This window comes from Ctenopharyngodon idella, chromosome 17 (assembly GCF_019924925.1).
Source record: "Ctenopharyngodon idella isolate HZGC_01 chromosome 17, HZGC01, whole genome shotgun sequence".
Lineage (NCBI taxonomy): Eukaryota > Metazoa > Chordata > Actinopteri > Cypriniformes > Xenocyprididae > Ctenopharyngodon > Ctenopharyngodon idella.
In genome coordinates, this window is record NC_067236.1 from 27205592 (window position 1) to 27226694 (window position 21103).

Below are 21103 nucleotides of genomic sequence, written 5' to 3' on the forward strand. Positions count from 1 at the left end.
TTTGGACAGGGTGTTCTCGAGACAGAAGCACAAAAATATACACATTTGACCAGGCGTAACTCCCAACCCCCAACACTCACTACCCCCGCGATGGTCTCGTTCCACAGGGCCTGTTGAGCTCTATCTACCCTCTGAGTTTCAGAATTTTCGACGTCCTGTTCCCGAGATATAAGCGAAAAACCAAATTCCCATTTATTCATTCATTCAATAAAACAGATTTGGTTAGAAAGACGAGACTTGCACTAAGCATTTTCTTACCTATCATGCATTATAAAAATATACAACAAAATGTGTGTGTGTGTAATCATGTTTAATGGACTTAACATGGAAAATGTACTTTAAACACAAGCCATTTTTAAAATGAAAGTGAGCCAATGACTGGTCCTTTGCTGCCACCTGCTGGGTAAAGTAGTCATTTTGTCATACTATTATTGTTCTATAGGCTAATGTATATTTAGACTTGATAAAATCACTATTATAATGTTTACAATCACATTTTGTCAAAATTCGTCACTTAATTTCTGTTGAAGTATTAATGACAATTGTGCCACATTATGTGAAACTTTAAGGAGACTTGCAGTAAACATTTTGTTACCCATTATTTATTTTGTAAATCAAATCTTTCATTCAAGAATATTTTAAAAACCTGCTTTTGCATACTAGTCCTAGGTTTTTTTTTTTTTTTTTTTTTTTTTCCCTCAATCTGAATAAAATCAATGCAGTAGAATTATCTGGACTCTGTTGTTTAATAATGATCAAAAAAAGTTTAACTTTTGCATTAGCGGATATAAAAGGGTCATTTCAAAATGTGGCCTTGACCAAGTGTCACCTAAAGCCAGATATCTCTTCGAGGAATGCTCAGATCTTTCTGAAAATAAGCGAGCATGTGTGACATGACTCTAAACAAGCAATTTCATGGAGATCGGGACAATAGCTACCTCTAACAGTTAAAAAGGTTTTGAATGACAATGTTCTTATGTTTGTAATGGCAATTTCCTGAAATTGTCATTTGCCATCAGATGGCAGTAGAAGGCCACTAATATATATCAAGATTTCAAGATTTTAAGGTTTTGTCATTTAATATCCCTTTAAAACTATATAAATCCTTATAATATCATTACAGATCACATTTTGTCAAGGTTTACCACTTCATTTGTTCATTTGACATATGTTTTTGCAATAATATAACATTACAATTACATTGAGACTTGAAAATGATTTTTAAAGGGGAAACCTGGAATAAGCATTTTCTTACCTCATTATTGATTTCAAATATCTATATCTGCAACAAAATGTGTGTGTGTGTGTAAGCACGTTTAATTAATGTAGTGAACATGGAAAATGTACTTGAAACACAAAACAGATACTGTTTTGACACAGAATGAAAGTGAGCCAATAAGTGGTGTGTGTTTGTGTATGTGTAAGCATGCGTATTATTGTTTAAGCCTTTTCTTTCTCTTTCTCTGTGTTTGGTTTAGCATATATCATAGCTGTTCATCTGTGATTTAAGTGGTGACATGCTTGCTAAATAAAGCTTAATATCTTTTTACGCATATGTGTTTATTAAAGGCCTTAAAGGCTTGAACCCTGGTAAATGCTGCTTGCAGCTTTAATTTATTTTTACATTTGATTATTCAGTTTCTCTATTGTTAAATAGATATAATGTAGGCCTACCTGAAAAACTTAAAGCACTGTTTATTTCATTTGTATCTTTGTTTTATTGTATTTGTCCTATTGTTTGTAATTTCCACCTCAGTTTCAGGTGTTTTTGTTTACCTGAATGTTCTTGATGTTACATTTTCAGGTTGAAAAGACTATATATTACCAAGTTGGTCAAAGAGTTTTTGTACTATTTCTAACTACATATTAAATAAACCTATTGTACCTGAAAGATATATTTTTAATGCATATTTTTGTTATAATGTATTTGTGCTATTGTTTGTAATTTGCTTCTTTGTTCTTTTTTTTAATAACAAAAAAACTATATCATGATATATATTGATATTATATCGCCCACCCTAGTTGCCAGCCTTCCCATAAAATACAGGATTGTCCAGTATTTAAAGCTGCAGTCCGTAAGTTTTGCCTCTTTGTCACCATCTCTGTTCAAAACCTGCAATTGCAGTTATTTGAGGAATTATCATTTTTGTGTGGGTTGTGCATCGGCTCGGCTCCTCAGCGCGGATGAATCTAATGCTTCGAGGAGAATGTGTGGCTGTCAGTCACCGCACCAGTGGATACTGTACTTTGGAATCACAGATTGTAATCATGGAAGTATGACCACAATAAGAATTTTCACCAGAAAATGTCATATGAAGAAGTAAGTGACAAATCTGCCACTTTTGTTCTGACCAACTGAGAAAAAAAAGCATTACAATAAATTGCGCTACCAATGGTGATTAAACCTAACGTTCGCTTAGCTCATATCACATCAAACCGTGCAAATTATTATTATTTTTATACTTTGTTCTCAAATTGTTAATGTTAACAACATCAGCATTGCGTGACTATGTGTATTTAGTGTGTATTAGCGTTATCTGTAGATTTCAATTTCTGTACAGTCTAATCTCTAATTGTCCATTTGTCATACCATACAATCCGCCATCAAAATAATAAGTTTAATTATCCCAGCTGCTGTGAGAAAAAGGCTATAAATGATCCGCCACCTGCAGCATCCTCACGTGATATAGCCTACTAGCTGGGACTCGTTCTTTATGTAAACAGATGTGACGTAATGACGCAAAGATGAACGGCGGCATGCTTGAATTTCCAGCAGAAACCTACCAGTACCACCTGAATTAGAAAACATTATTACAAGCTTACCGTTGTGAATCGGTAAGGAGATAGTTTTGAACACTGGCTGGTAATGTACTTGCTCAAAAATTGATTTTGGATCATTTTTAACCAAAAAAAGCTACGGACAGCAGCATTAATTTGCAGTGAAAAGGATATTAATAACAAGTATACATATATATATATATATATATATATATATATATATATATAAACAATTTTACAATTAGTAGAGAAGCATTTGCATATGATTAGTAGAGTATATATATATATATATCCATAGCAAAGGAGTCTCGAGATCATGTGCCTCAAACCTTTTGCCTTTTTTATAAGCACGTCGAGCTCAAGTCCGCCCGTTAAACGCAAGAAGCTTTTCAAATATAGGGCTGAATGGAAAAAAGTTATCAATGGGTCTGTCCAGTAACTAATGATAAACATAAGGCGAACAGCACAGTTTGACAAAAAGCATGTTCAGTTGCTCACGGTGAACTGTTTGACTTAAAGCAGCATGTGGCCGTTGACATGAGTGTCCCCCACTGAAGGTGGCAACCCTACAAATGCCAACAACTTATTAATCAACAAACTATTATTTAAAGCCATAGACTAGCAGTGCCATATTTAATTTTGGACAGAAATAAAAACAAGGCTGTGAGGGATATAAGTCCAGTGTGTTTAATTAGACTGCATTGTTTAATATACCAACTGTTCAGCTGACATCTTTATAAAAGACTTTAAGACAAAACCTCCATATGAGTTTTGAAAATTGCATATCATCTAGGACCCAAACCCCAATGCCATATTGTAAAGACTGTAAGGCTATCCCTAATGCTGCCTTCACGTGCTATCAGAATTATCATAAATAATTTCTAGGTAAAAGTTGCACATGGCAGTTTACCACTGGGAAGTTCAGAGATAGTTTTGATACCCAAATTCCCGAGATGGGCGGGCCATAAACTTTACACTTAGATGAAGGGAGAAATACTGCTGTAGCAGGTATGATTTTAGTGTTTTTTTTTTCCCATAACAGCTAGATCGTCTTGTCTTGTCATTAATCTAGTGCATATTACATATATGATTAATCATTTGAAGCATATTATATGTTTTATACACAGCGAAAATAGACTGCATTTGACTGGAATTACAGAATCGTCAGCAATCGTACAATCTAGATAGGGTCATTAATGTTTTTATGGTTGCCATTGCATGGGACGCTAAATATAATTTTGGCTTTATTACGATTTTCCCAATAAACAGGCAAGAATAACTCAGGTGTCCTCCATGATTCCTGTTCATTCTGACAACAAAGCACTTGAATGCAACAAGCTCATAATCACAACTTCTGAAGTGGGAATTATGAAATTTCCCATAGCACGTGAAGGCAGCATAACTGCCTTGTTTTCATGTCAAATTTAATATGGCGTCTACCCTGACAAAGGTCTATGGCCTATAGTGGTTACCACATGTGCTCTGGCACATTAAGCTGTGGCGTTCATGGGAGCAATGCAAGTTTGAATCTATCTCGCATCATATCTCTAACAAACAGGCCATAAAATAAACATCTGTTATTAATTATCTTTCAATTAACCATTGTGGATGGATTTCTGAATCAACAAAATCTTCATTCTGAAGCTTTCAAGCCTCTGTGATAAAAACAGAGGCACAGAAAAGGTAGGAGATAGGACAGAGAAAGGGGGTGAGTAGGCTAAACAAGTGGCAGTAGTATTGTGAACGCCGTGTACAGTAGCATCGAAGCCTTAAGTGGCCTCTTTTCCATGCGATGAGCCTGCCAAAGCATTTCACTACTGAGTCTAGTCAAACCTCCCACTTCACCACCAGCAACCCTCTCCTCCCGACCATCACTAATTTAGTAATCACATGAAATTCAAAAGAGGGGCAATTTAATTCACCATTTGCTCTGAGCAAGATTTAATGGTGGAATATTTCATCACACAAAGCATGCCACTTTAACTAGATTATCTTATGCTTTCCCACAGGGCAGCATACAAAAGCAATTTGCTTGTGGGATAAAACAAGAAACAAATTACTTACTAATCTAGGTCTTCAACCATTTAATGTCTTCCTCAAAATGCTGTCCTGCCAAACCCCCATTTTCCTCAGTGTTTCTGTCTGTCAAAAGGGCCCGTAGAAATCCTGTATGCATTTCACGGCAACATTATTTACCGCTGTTTGTCAGGATTTCATTACTGGCAATGTGTAAAAAGATTACACAGTATCTACATCAAGCTCCTTTTCCTTTCACTTTCCCTGAGTGGTATAAAATTTCGTTTTCCACATAGAAAAATAAATCAGGACAGAAATTGTGCATATAATTTTGGAGTGCACATCAGTGTGGGTTGAGCGTCTGCTGAAGGTGAATTGCAAAAGACTAAAATACACAGCGCTGGCACGTCTACAACTGTACAGCAAACTGTGATGCATTAATTCAATATGACAGGTACTTTATTTTGCCTTACCTGGACAGTCCTTAATAGTGCCATTCCCCATCAAGATATTTGTCTCTGACTGCAAGTGAAAATACAAAATGACTGCTAAATCATGATTAGAAATATACAAACAAATAAAAAATACACAATACAAAAACATTAAGCAAAACTCAATGTTTTTCAAAAAAAAAAAAAAAATCTCCAAGCTCTCAGATTAAAATTTGTACTCCATGAACGTTACAAAAATTGTAACGTTAATGAAATAAATCTACATACTTGACACCAATTTGCCTCTATTTAAGCATTGTAATCATGTTTTCACTCAGTAAAATTGTAAAAAACCATGATGTCATTGAGTAAAATGAGATTAGGCTCGTTTGAGATGAGCAAAATCTGCACCGAACCGATCACTGCTGATCACCGCGAAATGCATGCCGGTGACAAATGTGTCTGAGGCTGCTTCTTAGGCAGTGACTTGTTGTCTCACTGCCTTATAGACGTTATTCTCCAGTGAAACATGCACGCAGTAGTCTTTAGAATTTTGTCTTTAAACTTCCATTTTTGCAGTAGTTCTTTATATTTCTATGGCATCGCTGGTGAAGTGGATTTACTTATTGTAAAGTTATCATGAGCATTGTTATGTATAAAGCAGATGTCTTAACAAATGTCAGTAGACCGGGAAGATTTAAAAATGAGCAGTTCAAAAAACTTAAGATTGCTGTGGAAATACAAACCGGAAGACAAAAGACAACGAGCGCAGTGCTGAAAAGGGGCGGGGCAACACAAGGTCTATAGGCAATGGCTGCATCCGAAAACTGAAAAATGCTGCCTTTGGAGGACGCATTCCAAGGTAGGAAGGCATCAAGGCATGTCCGAATCCAAAGTTAGCATCACTTCTTGTCGCATGGGATGCCTTCATCTGATCAATTTTTGAAGGCAGTGTAGATGTATCCTTCGCTGCCTTTAAGATCCCACAATCCTGTGCTTTCCATTCTCTGACAGTTGAGCTAAAAAATAAAGATGGCATCTGAAAGTTGCGGTTGGTGTTCAGTTTGTGTGAAAATGTATGTTTTTGACCATTGTTTTCCACTTTTAATGTAATTTCTAGTGAGAAATTACTATTGTATTAATTAAATATTTGCTTAGTTATCACCAAACCTCACGCTATTTTGCTGTGCGTTCACACCAGACACGAATGAAGTGTTAAGCGCGAGTAATTTACATGTTAAGTCAATGCAAAGACGCGACAGACATCCTGCGTCGCGAATGACGTGATTTTTTGGGCGTTTCGGCCGTTTGAAAAATCTGAACTTTGGCGAATATTCGCGCCGCGTTAACCGATCAGGAGCTTGCTCTAGTAGTGACGTGACGTAGCGAGCAGAGGCAGAAATCCAAAACAACAATGGAGGACAAAATCATTGTCGCTGTATGTGGATACCCTGAGCTGTACGATACATCTTCGTATAGAAACAGGAATAAAAAGGATCTTGCTTGGAAGAAAGTGAGTGAGGAGGTCGGACAATCTGGTAAGTTGTAAAAAACGCTCTTTACTCAATTTGAGCTATATATATTCATATTGAGACTACAATCTAGCTAAAGCCGGCAAATTGAGCTTATTCGCCGTATTTTACAACTTTCCACTCCCGTGACGTGAACTCGCATATGTTGTGAAGTGAATTTCACGCACAAATGAAGCGAATTTCACGCTCGAATGAAGCAAGTAAACTCAAAATGTTCAAGCGTCCAACTATGCGCGAATAGTGCGATTTATTCGCGCAAGTCGCGTCTGGTGTGAACGCTCCATCAGAAGTCTGTCTGAAATCACTTTCATGAGGTGCCTTTATGCGCAAACGCTAGGGGTGGGAAAAAAAAAAAAAAAACGATGCATTGCGATTCTCTCTCAAACAATTCTAGATTTGAGCTTAGTTTTTAACCACAGATCCGCGATAACACTTCGTGTGCTTTGAAACTCCCATATTCTGATTCCTCACACACAAACATCACTCGAACCTTCCATAACATAATCTTCCATAAAGTTCAGAAAGGTTGAAGTGAATTACAAGGACATTCACAGGCTTCATTGCACAAGATATGTGCTGTGAGAAATGCACGCTTTGCTTGATGTTACGCTTGCAGTGAGTGGTCTCGCCCTCCGGTATTTTCCTTACAAATGCTCTTCGAAGGCATAATCTATGTCGTTTGGAATGCAGTGGGCTTTCAGTTTCAAATCCTCAAGTGCACTTTGTGAAGAGTGCTTGCGCATGCGGCTGCAACTCAGTGTAAGCGGTTAAATGTACTTGCATCTCAAAATGCTTTCATGGCATGAAATTAATGTAAGCACAGTCAGTTATGTCATAAGGGAATTAACAGATAGGACAAACCACAATTTATATTTCAAAAGAGATCTGTGCATTAGCATGAATGCAGAACAGTGTCAAGTAAAGTGCTGAATGAAGTTCACGAAGACGAGGATGAACAGGAAACAGGATCTTTAATAACCAAAACTCAGAAATATCTCACGGAATATACTTAACACACGCTATCACATTGACAAAGACGGACAACAAATGACAGAAAACTCAGAACTTAAATAGACAGATCAAACAAAGGGAGCTAATGAGATAATTAAAGGACGACAGGGGAATGAAATGACTAATTATAACAAATCAGGAAAAACTAGGTTACAGGACTGAACCAAAAACACAATGAAACATAAGAGACAGACCATACATGTAACAAACAGTGGATGCAGTTTGTTTTTCCGGGGCAGCAACAGAGTTGTGCAAGTATGTTTGTTTGTTCCCGGCATTTCGGTAATTAATGTTTTATAAACAAGGCCTAGTTCGACGCTGTATTTGCAGATTGTTTGAAAATGAAAGAGGGAGCGGTCCCAGCAATAAAAGATCCCTGTTATGAGTCAGAACTGCAGGCGGTAAATAAAACTCCATCAAAGGTCTGTTTTGTTGGCAGTCGGCATGAAAGTGCATATAATGTAAACAACACGAGCGTATAGTGAATCAAAAGTTATCCAGGGATTATGTATTGCTTGTGACTCTTTAGCTCCGCCCACAGCATGCCTCCATGAGCTCGAATGTTTTCGAAAAGAAGCAGCACAGCTGTATCTGTCTTTTATAAATCTGATTTAAATCTTGATAATCTTGATAAATACTCATCAGAGATATGAAGGATGCAATACTAACTCTATAGGTACTCAAGATTAACATGAGATAATCTTGTGTGAAACTGTGTGTGTTATGTCCCCTTTATTGATCTACACCAAAATAGAGCGAGCTTTGGTGATAAGTGATAAATAAACAATTTTTAATTACTACAATAGTAATTTCTCTCTAGAAATGACACCAGAAGTGGAAAACGTTGGTCAAAAACGTACATGTACACATCCTCGTAGGGCTCTTAATTGACCGTTCGCAAAGACCCGTCCCTTTTAGTCCCCGTCCCCGTTCATAGTGGTGCCATCCTATGGGTGCCATAGAAACGCATGATTCCCAGTCCGAGGACGTGAACAGCTCAGAATATAATGTCACATGTTCTCATCTCAAGATTATGGTAATTACGCTGTGGTATGTGAACGCAGAATATGAATCTGCAGCGGTCAGGTGGCACAGCAGTCACGTGGAACTAGTAGGAGCTCTCAAACAATGAGCTGCATCTGAAAACTAATGCTGCCTTCACGTGCTATCGTAAACTTGATAATTCCCACTTCTAAAGTCGTGATTATATGGAGCCCCTGACATGACATGCAGTAAAAAATAGTAGACTAAATCATGCACACGATTTACTAATTCGTTCCCTCGATTTACTAAATTGTGCGCACGATTTAGAAATAGATGGAATGATTTATAAATCGAGGGAACGAAATAGTACATCAAGGGAATGGGCTCCGTATGATTACGAGCTGTTCAAGTTTCAAAATGGAGGGCAATCCTGTGAATTTTTTACCTACGTTTTAATGATGTACAGCAAAATAGAGTGAGCTTTGGTGAGAATTAAACAAATATTTAATTACTGTCTCTCTAGAAAGAAGTGGAAAACGTTGGTCAAAAACGTCAATTTACACAAACTGACCAGCAACCGCAAATTTCAAACGCCATCTTTCTTTTTCTAGCTCAGCTGTCACAAAATGGAAAGCACATAATTGTGGGATATCAAAGTCAGCCAAGGATATATCTATGCTGCCTTCAAAAATCAATCATATGGAGGTAGGAAGTGAAGCCAACATTGGATTTGGACATACCTTGATGCCTTCCTTACCTTGGAGTGCGTCCTCCGAGGGCAGCATTAGTACAGTTTTTGATCATGTGATCCTGGGTGTGGCGTCCTCAGAATCACGATTCATTTTGAAAAGTGAGGTAATTTATTTAAGATGTTACTGGGACATAATTAAGTTTGAATTAAATGGGAAATATCCCTTTTATATTTTCCTGTTCTTTGCATTAAACGCCACAAAAAAGATACAGTTGTCAAAAGTTTTATTTTCTGTTAATATGACAGTAAATGTATAGAGAATAAGTGATTCTAATTTTCTGTAGACCTACCTTTGATGGCTTGTATCCAAAAAGCATGACAACTGCTATCTTAAGATCTTCTCTGGACAAATAACTTTTCTTACCCACATCACACTGATGGAAAACCTAAAGTACATAAACATGGACAGTCAGAGTTGATCTGCAATCTTTATTAAGTAGACTACGTATAAGTATGTACGTATAATAACCCCAATAGTGGCAGTATAAGTTTCAAGTTTGTTGAGTTTGTTTTGGCAGTGGACTGTAGAGAGCTACCACCTTGAATATTCATGGGATTTGTAAGAAAGGAATCTATGTTTAACACTAAATGCAGAAGAAATAAATCTGACTAGAGGTCGCTGTTCAGTAAATGTTTGTGCGAGAAATGTGCACAACTCTTAAAGGGTTAGTTCACCCAAAAATGAAAATGATGTCATTTATTACTCACCCTCATGCCGTTCCACACCCGTAAGACCTTCGTTAATCTTCGGAATGCAAATTAAGATATTTTTGTTGAAATCTGATGGCTCGGTGAGGCCTGCATAGCCAGCAATGACACTTCATCTCTCAAGATCCATAAATGTACTAAAACATATTTTAATCAGTTCATGGGTTCAATATTAATATTATAAAGCGACGAGAATATTTTTTGTGCACCAAAAAAACAAAATAACGACTTATATAGTGATGGCTGATTTCAAAACACTGCAGGTGCGTCCCAATTTGCGTTCCGAAGATGAACGAAGGTCTTATGGGTGTGGAACGGCATGAGGGTGAGTAATAAATGACATTATTTTCATTTTTGGGTGAACTAACCCTTTAAGATCCTGGAACTTGGGGGCACTCATCTTTATGGTACCTTTACATATTCCTCCTAAGAAATTGTAACCAATAAAGTTAGCTTTTATTGCGGAAATTCCCTAGGTAGGCTTCATTTGCTGACTTTGAGTCTTTAAGCAAGAGCAGAGGAGTGTTGATAAGTTGTATTATTCAACTATCTTTCCATCACAGAATATCGTAAAAAGTGTAAGATACAAGTACACTGCAATAATACAACATATACTTAATATAATGCAAGCCTTTACAGAATAAATACACTAATGGAATTCACAGTACTGTACACGTATAGATTAAATGTATACTGGGCATTTAATGCATAAATTATTGTCATTCCCAACACAAACATGATGAAACTATCTGCTGTATTTCTCACTTCGAAGCTGTAAACAAAAGACAAATGCAGTTATATTTTAATATTTAACATACTAAATGCTCATTTTTTATTAAGTACAACACTGAAATTAAACCAGTTTCCAAACGATTGTTGTTTTGCGTTTAAATACATTTTAAATGAAGGCGGGTAGATAAAAGTGTTAGAAATAAAGGGGAATTTGGTGAACATTACAGACGTTTTTATTTGTACAGTGCAAAAAGCATATTATTCCAAAGCAGAAAACCAAAACACACATAAATAATCATGTAAATTAACAATCAATTGTTGAAATAAATTATCATGTTTTACAGCACTGCTGTTTCTCTGAACTGAAGAACTTCAACAGACTCCCCGCAGTGCACGCGTCACGATAATGTGCACGAGCGCCAGACATCATACAATAAACAGCGACCTCTAGTCACGGATTTCCGCAATAGTAAGTCACCTTCCCACAAATTGTGTTATGTCCACACAAAATTATGTAGGCTACGTCTTTGTAATTATCGTAATGATTTACCAGGTTGCCGTTCAGAAATTAACGACTTAGGAAATTAGTAAGTGATTTAGTCGCCCCTCCTGACAGTTACATTCAGAGCCCGGATAGCTCAGTCGGTAGAGCATCAGACTTTTAATCTGAGGGTCCAGGGTTCAAGTCCCTGTTCGGGCGGATCACTTTTTCCCACTGTGGGTAGAAAAATGTCTCAACGATTTGCATCTATAATGTCGAGTAACCTCAGAGTTACTTTTCTATTCACATCTAACATGTTATTTAAATGTCACAACATCAAGGTTTTTTTTTTTTTAAATAATGCAGATTGTTTACTTCTACATTGTCCACAAATTATCACATTGTAATTAAATATATGTAATCTCAGCATCCGCACCAGCATCTGTTTCAAGCAAAGCTGTTTCACAAGCGTCATGAATGATACATCATCGTTCAATATCAACCAGACTCAAATCTTACCAACTCGATTTTTTTCCTTTCGGCATCGTTTATTTGTCTCTCGTTCCTAAAGCTTCTTCCAGCGGTGAATGTTTGCATTGGGACAACCTAGATATACATATCTGAAGGCTTCTGGAAAGTTGTAGATGTTTGCATAGAAACCGTATGGATGTGAGGGATTGGTTTTCTAGGCAAAGTTGTTGAGTTGAAGAACGCAGTATCAGAGATGCTGATTGGATACTTAGTAAAGTGCGAATGATCTATGATGAATAGTCCGTTATTTTCAAACTAAAAGTCAACCCACAAAAAAGAAAAAAAAAAAAAAAAAAGAAAAGAAAAAGCCTATTTGTGGGTCATATAATAAAATATTAATATTAACACTTCTTGCATTTTGACAGTATTTTTATGATCCTTTCTCATTATTGTAATGCAAAAAAATATATAGTAATAGTGTGCTCACAGTATACTTAATTGACATGAAAGTGGCAGTGACATTCACAATAATACCTAAGAAAAAAAAAACGTGCTTTGGTAAATCATAATTATGAAATTATGAGCTACTACGTCATGGTTATGACATAAAAAGTCGAAATTATGAAATAAAAAGTCATAGTTATGACATACGTCGAAATTATGACATAAAAAGTGATAATTATTACATAAAAATGTCGACCTTTTATGTAAAATAAATATGTTTTTTATGTCATAATTATTACTTTTTATGTCATATGTTTTTTTCTTCTAATGTGGCGGAAATGGTCTTCCAAACTAATATTCCACATTCAAATTGTTCAATGTCGAGTATCACAGACTTTTATTTTGAAGAACATTGTGCCGTTTTCCCTGCTGTTACTGCATGTGGAATGTACAGACTAGAGCGAGAGTAAGACGGTGCATGCAGCCGAATCAAAACAAAGCAAACTGTTGTGGTGCTGTTAATGATATGAGTTTCAAATGAACAATGGTCTAGAAGTATATATGCAGCACTTAGCTTTCTTTATAACCGTAACGTTTGAATTATTTACCTGTAGTCTGTACATTTAATCTTCCCGCCTCTTTGTAAGTTTACGTTCGTTTACTTTGAACTAAATTGCTATGCTTATGTATACAGTGTGGTTAAGCTCTTCAATTCATAACTTGTTCATAAGATGCAATGCAAGCATTTTTCTCTTGTACAAGGCTACATCTGTTTGTACAATTACACAAAATAAAGTAAAACATTTAGACAAAATAATACAAAAAGCACTGTTGTTTACATACTATGCTTGTTTTCAGTAGATAGTTTACAGTATGCATCTTGAAAAAAGAAAAAGATAATGCTGTTTGTGATCCACAGCTGCACAAAAAATGTCCCAGGACAGTCAGCATGGCAAGTGGACCATATCAGATAGTGAAGACGAGGACAACATTATCCCTCCAACACCTCAGAAGGATTTAAACAAACCAAGCGTTAAACCTGATTTAGAAAGAAAACCAGATAAGATCACCACCTTATTCAAGCAAGAGCCCAAACTGAGTCCAAAACGCAATGAGAAAGCTGAAAATTCCCATACTGTGAAAGCACCGTCTGCTCCTTCCATGGGATCTGAAGCCAGAAAAGCTGCACATGTGAATCAAACTGACCCTGTAAAGTATGAAAGAAACTCGCCTGCTGTAAAGAGAAAGAGAGAAACAGAGGAAGGGGGCTGGAACCTCTCTAGCAGTGATGATGAAGCTCCACCACCTGCCCTGAAAAATGAGCCCAAAAAGCCAAATCGAAGTCCTAAAAGGAAGAAGACCGAAGACAAGCGTCCTCCGAGCCCTCACGGCACTAGTTATTATAAAGAAGAGCCAGCTGATTTCTTTGAGACCAACTTATTGTCTGTGAATGGCATGTATCGTTTTTATTTAAACAAAGTCACTGGGATACCAAAAAAGTACAACACTGGAGCGCTGCATATCAAAGGTATTTAAAGAGTGCGAACTTATATATAAAATAAAGTTATGAAGTGATGTTGTATATTTCTAATAATCTTCCTGTTTTCTTTTCCTCTCCAATAATCAGAGATACTTTCTCCGATGTTTGGAACGCTAAAAGAGTCTGTACAGGTAAATATTGTGTTAATGGATGAAGTTGCAGCTAAGGTGTTTACTACAAACCACAAACAAAAGTTTGTAATGCTTTTGCCCTGATTCACATCTTTCTTCTTTTGTAGTTTAATTACTGTTTTGACATTCCATGGATGGTGGAGCAGTATCCGCCAGAATTTAGGTAATATTTGATCTGTAATTGCAGCTGAAATTGAAAACATTTCACTACATCGAATGAAGTGGCACTACATGCCAATGAGTAATTAACAGTACTGTTTGTTTTTGTTTTTTAGGGACAAACCAGTCATACTTGTTCACGGAGAAAAGAGAGAGTCCAAGGCTCGGTTAATTGAGCAAGCCAAACCATATCCAAATATTCGTTTCTGCCAGGTCTGTGATTTTTATGGTTCTCTTGCAATAAGCTACATATTCCACTAGAGGGAAGCATTAAACTTCATGGTAGTCTGAGATTCTCTACAGTCTAAATATTTTGTTTCTCAATATCTATAGTGGGAAAATTGAATAAAAATGCCATTTGTTGTTTATTCAATTCAGTTTGAAAAAAAATACTAAATGCTTATTGTTGAATTGAACTCTCTGTTGTTTTTGACAGGCCAAACTGGACATTGCATTTGGCACACATCATACGTGAGTGTTGGACCTTTTATTTATCTGGATAATTTTAGTGAGACTGCGAGCGAAGAAGAACTTAGAATTAAAGGGATAGTTCACCCAAAAATTTTACCCCTCACCCCTCAAGTTGATCCAAACCTGCATGAATTTCTTTCTTCTGCTGAGCACAAAAGAAGACATTTTGAAGAATATGGGTAACCAAAGAGTTGACGGGCCCCATTGACTTCAATAATAAAATGGAGGAAAAAAAATTACTATGGAAGTCATTAGGGTTCATTAACTGTTTGGTTACCGACATGCTTCAAAATATCTTCTTTTGTGTTCAGCAGAAGAAAGAAATTCATACAGGTCTTGATCAACTTGAGAGTGAGTAAATGATGACAGAAGTTTCATTTTTGGGTGAACTATTCCTTTAAGCTTGAAGTTTCTAGTAAAAATCCTGTAAAGTACACTACACTTGTACACACATAAAACGTGCATTCTGATTGGATGAGCCGCGTTCAAAGTCGTTGTAAAATTCCCGAAAACATACAGCTGACCACATTACATAAGTATCCTGGCCACTGAGTGTCTTAGCAACCGCTCTTAGCAGCGTAAACATGTTTGTTCCCAATTGATTTTGTTCATTGAAGCTTACTGCATTATGTAGAAGAGTATTGTGAGAGAGATATCGAGTGACAGAGTTTATTACCTGCATTCAGATTTAGCATTTTCCTTCAGGTCAGTCCTATGTTCATAAAAAAAAAAAAATCCGTTTGAATGTCCGCTGCGATCTTGTCCCTTTAACATTTAATGGGTTTTCCTGTGCCCTGCTAACGCTGACAGCTAGTCAAAGCATTTGTCATTTGCGTCTTGTTCCGTGTTCACAACAAGTTTCAATATAAAAGTCTTTGCTAATGAGTGACTCCATGCCTCCATCTAATAGCATAATAATGTAACTTCTGTTGCTGTTCATGGTCAGAGACTATTTTTTTCCAGCGGAAGGAAGTCTTTTAATGATTTTACTTCATGAAAGTTGCATTGATACATATTTTTTTGCTTTAATTTTTGTATTGTGTGGTAACCGTTTTATAAAAGCAATAAGCCCCATTAAGCCGTGGTTTACAGTGAATTTATAACAGCTCCATGTCGTGCCTAACAGCGCCCCTTAGCTGTTATAAATTCACTGTAAACCACGGCTTCACTGGGCTTATTACTTTATAAAACCAAGCATATAGCCATATGATAATCTTTTTCAGTAGAATGGGTCGTATCAAGAAGCTCACTGTCATACAATGCCACCAGTTAAATGCTTTACTGAGTCCGATGCGTAAGAACTTTACTGGCCTGCACAAAGTCCAGACCCGAATCCCACTAAACTCCTGTGGGATGAAATGAAATGCAGACTATGTGCCAGACTGTGTAACTAACATTAGCTCTTCTCACTCTCCTCCTTTCCTCTCTGAGCAAATTCCTTTATTTGTTGTTTTGGTTGTTTTAAATGTGCTATAGAAATAAAATTTGTATTGTATTTACTTTCTAACATCTGCAAGAAAACCTTCCCAGAGGAGTGAGAACTTACCAACATATTAATGCTCATGGTTATGAAATTAAACACTCTAAAAGCATATATTGGTGTGGTGTTTGAGAATCAACATAGTTTTGACCATGCATTGTACATTATACGACCGTTCAACATAAAGCAGTGTTTTTGAGTGACAAGTCAACAGAGGTAGTGTTGTAGCTTATATAATTTCATTAAAGTATGTTGATCAGGTGTAGGTTTTATGAGCAGTCAGTACTGCATATGGAACGAAGCACTCCTCGAGCGACTCGAGAGTATTAAATTCTTCGCAATCCATGCCGATGTGCAGATTATCAGATGAGCATCTGCTGTGATGAGTTGAAATTAGATGTTAAACAGGCGCAGTATTGAATTTTAATGTGATGTATTCCTAGAGTACTGTTTTCTCTCCAAAGAATCTTTCATGTTTTATTCAACAGAGCCAGACATGACAGGATTGAGCATTTTTGACAAATTAAAAGGAGTGTCTTAAATGATATAAATTGAACAAAAAAAGGGAAGTAAAAGAACAAAAACATTGGCAGTATAATCCTTCTCAAACATCTTTGTCAGGTCTTCATGTGCTAATTTGCCTTCAAATGAGTTCTAAACATCCCTCTCTGAAGAACATAGAGAGCTTTTTCTTAATTAATTAAATAAAATAATACATTTTCCACACAAAGAACAGCACAGAAATTAATTTATATTCCAAAATGTGGTGGTGTTCTTATAATTAATGTAATACAAAAGCTGAAGGTTTAATAAATGTGCCCCTGTTCTGAAAGGTACACTTTTATACTGCTTGACACAAAAAGGCATGTATTTTAGATAAAAATCAGTGGTATTATGGAGTGAAGTAATATTGAGTCTTTGGTAAATGTGCCATATGGTTTAATGGCAGTGTTTTATACTGTTTGAAGGACACAAATGAAAGAAAGAGATGAGATAAAATGAGAGTAATTATTTAAAATCAGTTGTGTTTACTTGCTTTTTGCAGGAAAATGATGCTGCTTTGGTACGAGGAGGGATTCAGAGTCATCATTCTTACCTCAAACCTCATCCGAGCCGATTGGTACCAGAAGACACAGGGGTAAGATGAGCTAAATACACGCTCACACACAGAGCGTTCACATTCTGTTCAGCATGAAAATGTTATTGCTGATGGTGCGGTCGATTTTAGAAACGATCAGTTTATGTTGTGCTCACAATTGAAGTTGCCTATTTTTCAGAGTGCGACAACATTTGTCTCATTCCTAAAATGGAAGTTGTGCATTTGCTAGTCCTAATGACACATTTTTCTGTTGCTATGACAACACACTGAGCAGACACTTAGAGTAAATTGAAATTAAGCTGATGTAGCCTAAATTGGAGCGTTGAGCTCTGCAAATCTGAATATAAACCAATCATGTAGTTATAGACTCCTCTCTGACCTGAAATGGTCTGTTTAAATTAGCTACATGGAATATTTGCTTAAATGAAGCAGCGTTTTATGAAAGCTGTCCATTAATAAATATATTCTCCATGGTGTCATATTCATACCAGCAGAAGGTAACAGGCAGGTCAGAGCGATGCTCAATGAATTAGCAATTGCTTTCGGTTATTAGGCTCGATTTTATTAGCGGTGTATCAGGGACTGAAAACCATTAAGTAGACAAAAGCTCAAGAGTCATAGGGTTAGGCTGGCAGTTAGGTTATCACCCACTCTAAGCTGTGGATTAGTGAGAAGGAAATTAAATCTATAAATTGAGCAATTAATATTTAAACCCTCTGGCATACATATATTCAGACAATCTGGCATAGTATATTAGCACATTTCCTCAACCTGTACTGCAAGATCAGTGTCAGTTCACACAGAGGACATTAAGTTGCATCCATGGCTTAGCGGATAGTGCACATGCTGTGCCACATTGGACTGTGGTGTTTATACAGACGATGTGAATCCGGCTTTACGTTTCCCAGTGGACCCTTTTTACAGACTGATGACGCATTTTCACGGTTATCAGCATCTCAAATCTAGTTAAGTTTTATAATGCTATACTTCGTGTTATATTACCTTGGCGGTGAATTACAAAAAAAAAAAAAAACCGCTGCTGCAAGAGTGTTTCTAATACAACGGCTGAGGGAGTGATGGCAAATTTCACATCATTCGCTCTTCTGGCTGCTGTGAATCTCTCAATATTTTTTCCCTCTTTTTTTTGGAAACTCTCATGTATTTTTTTCTTTTGCTAAATGGAAATACCAAAATTGTATTTGCTGTCATTTTCCATTCACCACTACAAAAGTTTACCCAACTATGACAGCTTCTGGACATGTGAAAAAGGTCCATATCGCTTCTATCTATTCTATTCATCGTTTCTTGTCCTCGATGTCCCTAAAAATAAAAGTGGGAAAAATAAAGTGTAGCCACAAGTGGAAATGATTGGCAGATTAGAAAAGTGGAGAAAATGGCCACAGTTGCTAAATTTAAAAAAGAATCAGTTCTGTTGTTATAAATTTGATTGCACAATTAACATTAAATCAAAACTGACACTATTGACTTTCTTAATACGTGTTGTGAACAATTTGTCAGTTCCACTTCCAACAAAAAATACTGACATTTTAAAAAAAAGGTGAGACAAATAACTAATATTCATAATGACTCCGTATCAAGTAATTGGGCGTATGTCCTCAAAGTCCATGTGTGCCTAAGTCTGGATATTGTGCTAGAAATATCAGGTCAATTAGACATTATAGGCCACAGTTGTATGCATTGGCACTGAGGATTAAAAAAAATGAGTTTTTATTCTAGTCCATGATGTTATTATGGTACTATTAAAGAAAGCGTAAATTTGCTGCTGATAGCGCCACCTAGTTTGTGTGTGTGTCTGACTAATGAGGTTGGGATTAGAGGGCTGCATTGGGATTGGGACTGCAAATCTTGTGGGAGCGGGCGGTTTTACCTTTGCTGCGGGTGGGAGTGGACAGTCAAAAAATATAGCATGGGTCCTGGGATTTGGCTCATTACAAGAATGGAGTCAGCCCTAACATTTGTGTAAATTTATCACAGTCTCTACAAGATGTGACAGAATGTTTGCGGGTGCGGGTGGGAGTGGATAAAAACATTGCGGGTCCAGTTGGGAATGGAACACACATGTTGCGGGGCGGTGATGGTCAGAAATTTGGCAGGAGCGGGATTTAGAAAATCCCGCACAACATGGAATCTAGTTGGGATTATGGTTGAGAGATCTGATTTTCTCATGAAAATTGCAAAGCTTCTAAACAGCAACAATCCTTTTCATAGCTCAGCTGTTTGAATTGGCTGGGTACATGGCTAGATTCAGTTATGTGAAGGCCAGAGTGTTTCTTCAAAGTTATGCAGAATGCACTCTATGTTCCTTGTGCATATTCACTTTACCGACCTGTCTCCATCAGCTTTAGACTGCAGCAAAGCACAATGAATATCATTACAGGTCTGACGTGTCTCCCTATCTGTCTGATCCCAGGTATTCCTTAGATATTGCAGCCCAATCCATATTCTGATTATTATTCACACAGACGAAGGTCTCTTCCTCTCAAGTCTCTTCTGAAGTTTTATGTAATGGCTCCAATTTGAATCCTTATTGATTTGTTCTCCTAGTGCCTGAGGGGAATATGCTATAACCAGTCTGTCAAGACAAGTCCCCACACTCCTCCAATCATGAGATATTGGACTTCTCTAAGAAAAGTCTGGAACGTTTAGGTCTTTTTCTGCATGTATGTTTAGAATGCAAAAGCCTTAATTCTACAAAAGAGTCTCTATCAAACTTTAGTACAAAAATGCAGTACCTTATTTAGAAACTAAACTAGAGAATCAGCTTTGGTTTTTTTTTAGCTTCGATGCTGCTTTGCTACTGAATCTTCATTGTGAAGAAATCATATTTTAACCGTTTTAAATGTTAGTTTCCAGTCTGTATTGAATGTGATGTAATTAAAAGATGCAAAATAATATCAGATACTATCTTGTTATTGAGTTGACCTTGCAGGATTTGTGCAAAAACAAACCAGTGTAGTCTGATTCCAAAACAAATGACTCTTGTGAGCTAAATCTTTTAATAAATGGTTCAAAAATATGTTTTCAGATTGAATCAGTCTGACAAATCCTACTGAACATAATTTGTCAGACTCCCTTACTGAAATGCAAGTTATCAGTGATATCTGTATCAACATGAGGCAATTTACTACAAAAAACTTGTAATAATGTATAATTGTAATAATTCCCCCTTGCAATTGATTTTCAGAGCCATTTTTTACTTTAAGCATGCCAGTTTTGTCTAACATTTAACATAAGCAAACCAATTAATGATGTACTTTAGTCACCACCACAGGATCTGACAAACTTTTTAACATTTTAATGATTCACGCCCTTTCAATTGGCTTTTCATTAGTAAATATGTTGCGTGTATCTCTGTGACAGGATGTGGATGAGTCCTCTGTACCCCAGGTTACCGGAGGGAAGTCTGGGAACAGCAGGGGAGTCTCCCACCAACTTCAAAAGAGACCTGCTGGAATACCTGGAAGCATACCGGGCACCAGAGCTTGCCGAGTGGATTGAGCGCATCAAACAGCATGATCTGTCAGAAACAAGGTGAGAATTTTTACAAATAAAAGAGCCATATTTTAATTAGCAAGATGGCGTGATATCAGACTTGCAAAAAGCATCCACAATGCTGCTTATTCAGGCAGCCACCATTCATTTAGAGTCTGGTTGACATGTCAGCCAGCCAAGTTTTGTTTTGTTTTTACATTCCATGTAGTCCATCTGAAATAGATTCTTATGCTCCCCAAAGCTGCATTTATTTAATCAAGAGTATAGTAAAAATGGTAATATTGTGATATATTTTTAAAATGTTAAATGTGTTTTCTGTTTTTATAAATTTTGAAATGTAGTTATCCTTCAAAAATCATTCTAATATGCTG

The 21103-nt window shown here is 36.7% G+C and overlaps 2 protein-coding genes and 1 non-coding gene across 6 annotated transcripts in view; 2 read left to right on the forward strand and 1 right to left on the reverse strand.

Annotated features, from left to right (window-relative positions):
* efcab11 (EF-hand calcium binding domain 11) overlaps positions 1–12176 on the reverse strand; it is an 80123-nt gene extending 67947 nt beyond the window's left edge. Inside the window, exons 1-3 of one of the 3 annotated variants that reach the window (XM_051869256.1) lie at positions 11944–12167; positions 9794–9889; positions 5268–5316 (exon numbers count right to left, since the gene is read on the reverse strand). In XM_051869256.1, the coding sequence (XP_051725216.1) occupies positions 5268–5316; positions 9794–9889; positions 11944–12021 (223 nt within the window). In that variant the 5' untranslated portion in view covers positions 12022–12167. Of the gene's footprint in view, positions 1–5267; positions 5317–9793; positions 9890–11943 lie in introns of all 3 variants that reach the window. The other 2 variants (XM_051869258.1, XM_051869257.1) reach the window with 2 other exon arrangements.
* On the forward strand, positions 11571–11643 carry trnak-uuu (transfer RNA lysine (anticodon UUU)). Its single transcript has one exon. It is a non-coding gene; the product is annotated as a tRNA-Lys (tRNA).
* Positions 12177–12712: 536 nt separating the features above from the next.
* The window catches only part of tdp1 (tyrosyl-DNA phosphodiesterase 1), a 35972-nt gene continuing 27581 nt past the window's right edge, over positions 12713–21103 (forward strand). The window contains exons 1-8 of one of the 2 annotated variants that reach the window (XM_051869247.1): positions 12713–12805; positions 13259–13867; positions 13967–14010; positions 14118–14173; positions 14286–14382; positions 14606–14640; positions 17166–17258; positions 20601–20771. In XM_051869247.1, coding sequence (XP_051725207.1) covers positions 13270–13867; positions 13967–14010; positions 14118–14173; positions 14286–14382; positions 14606–14640; positions 17166–17258; positions 20601–20771 — 1094 coding nt within the window. In that variant the 5' untranslated portion in view covers positions 12713–12805; positions 13259–13269. Of the gene's footprint in view, positions 12982–13258; positions 13868–13966; positions 14011–14117; positions 14174–14285; positions 14383–14605; positions 14641–17165; positions 17259–20600; positions 20772–21103 lie in introns of both variants that reach the window. The other variant, XM_051869246.1, reaches the window with a different exon arrangement.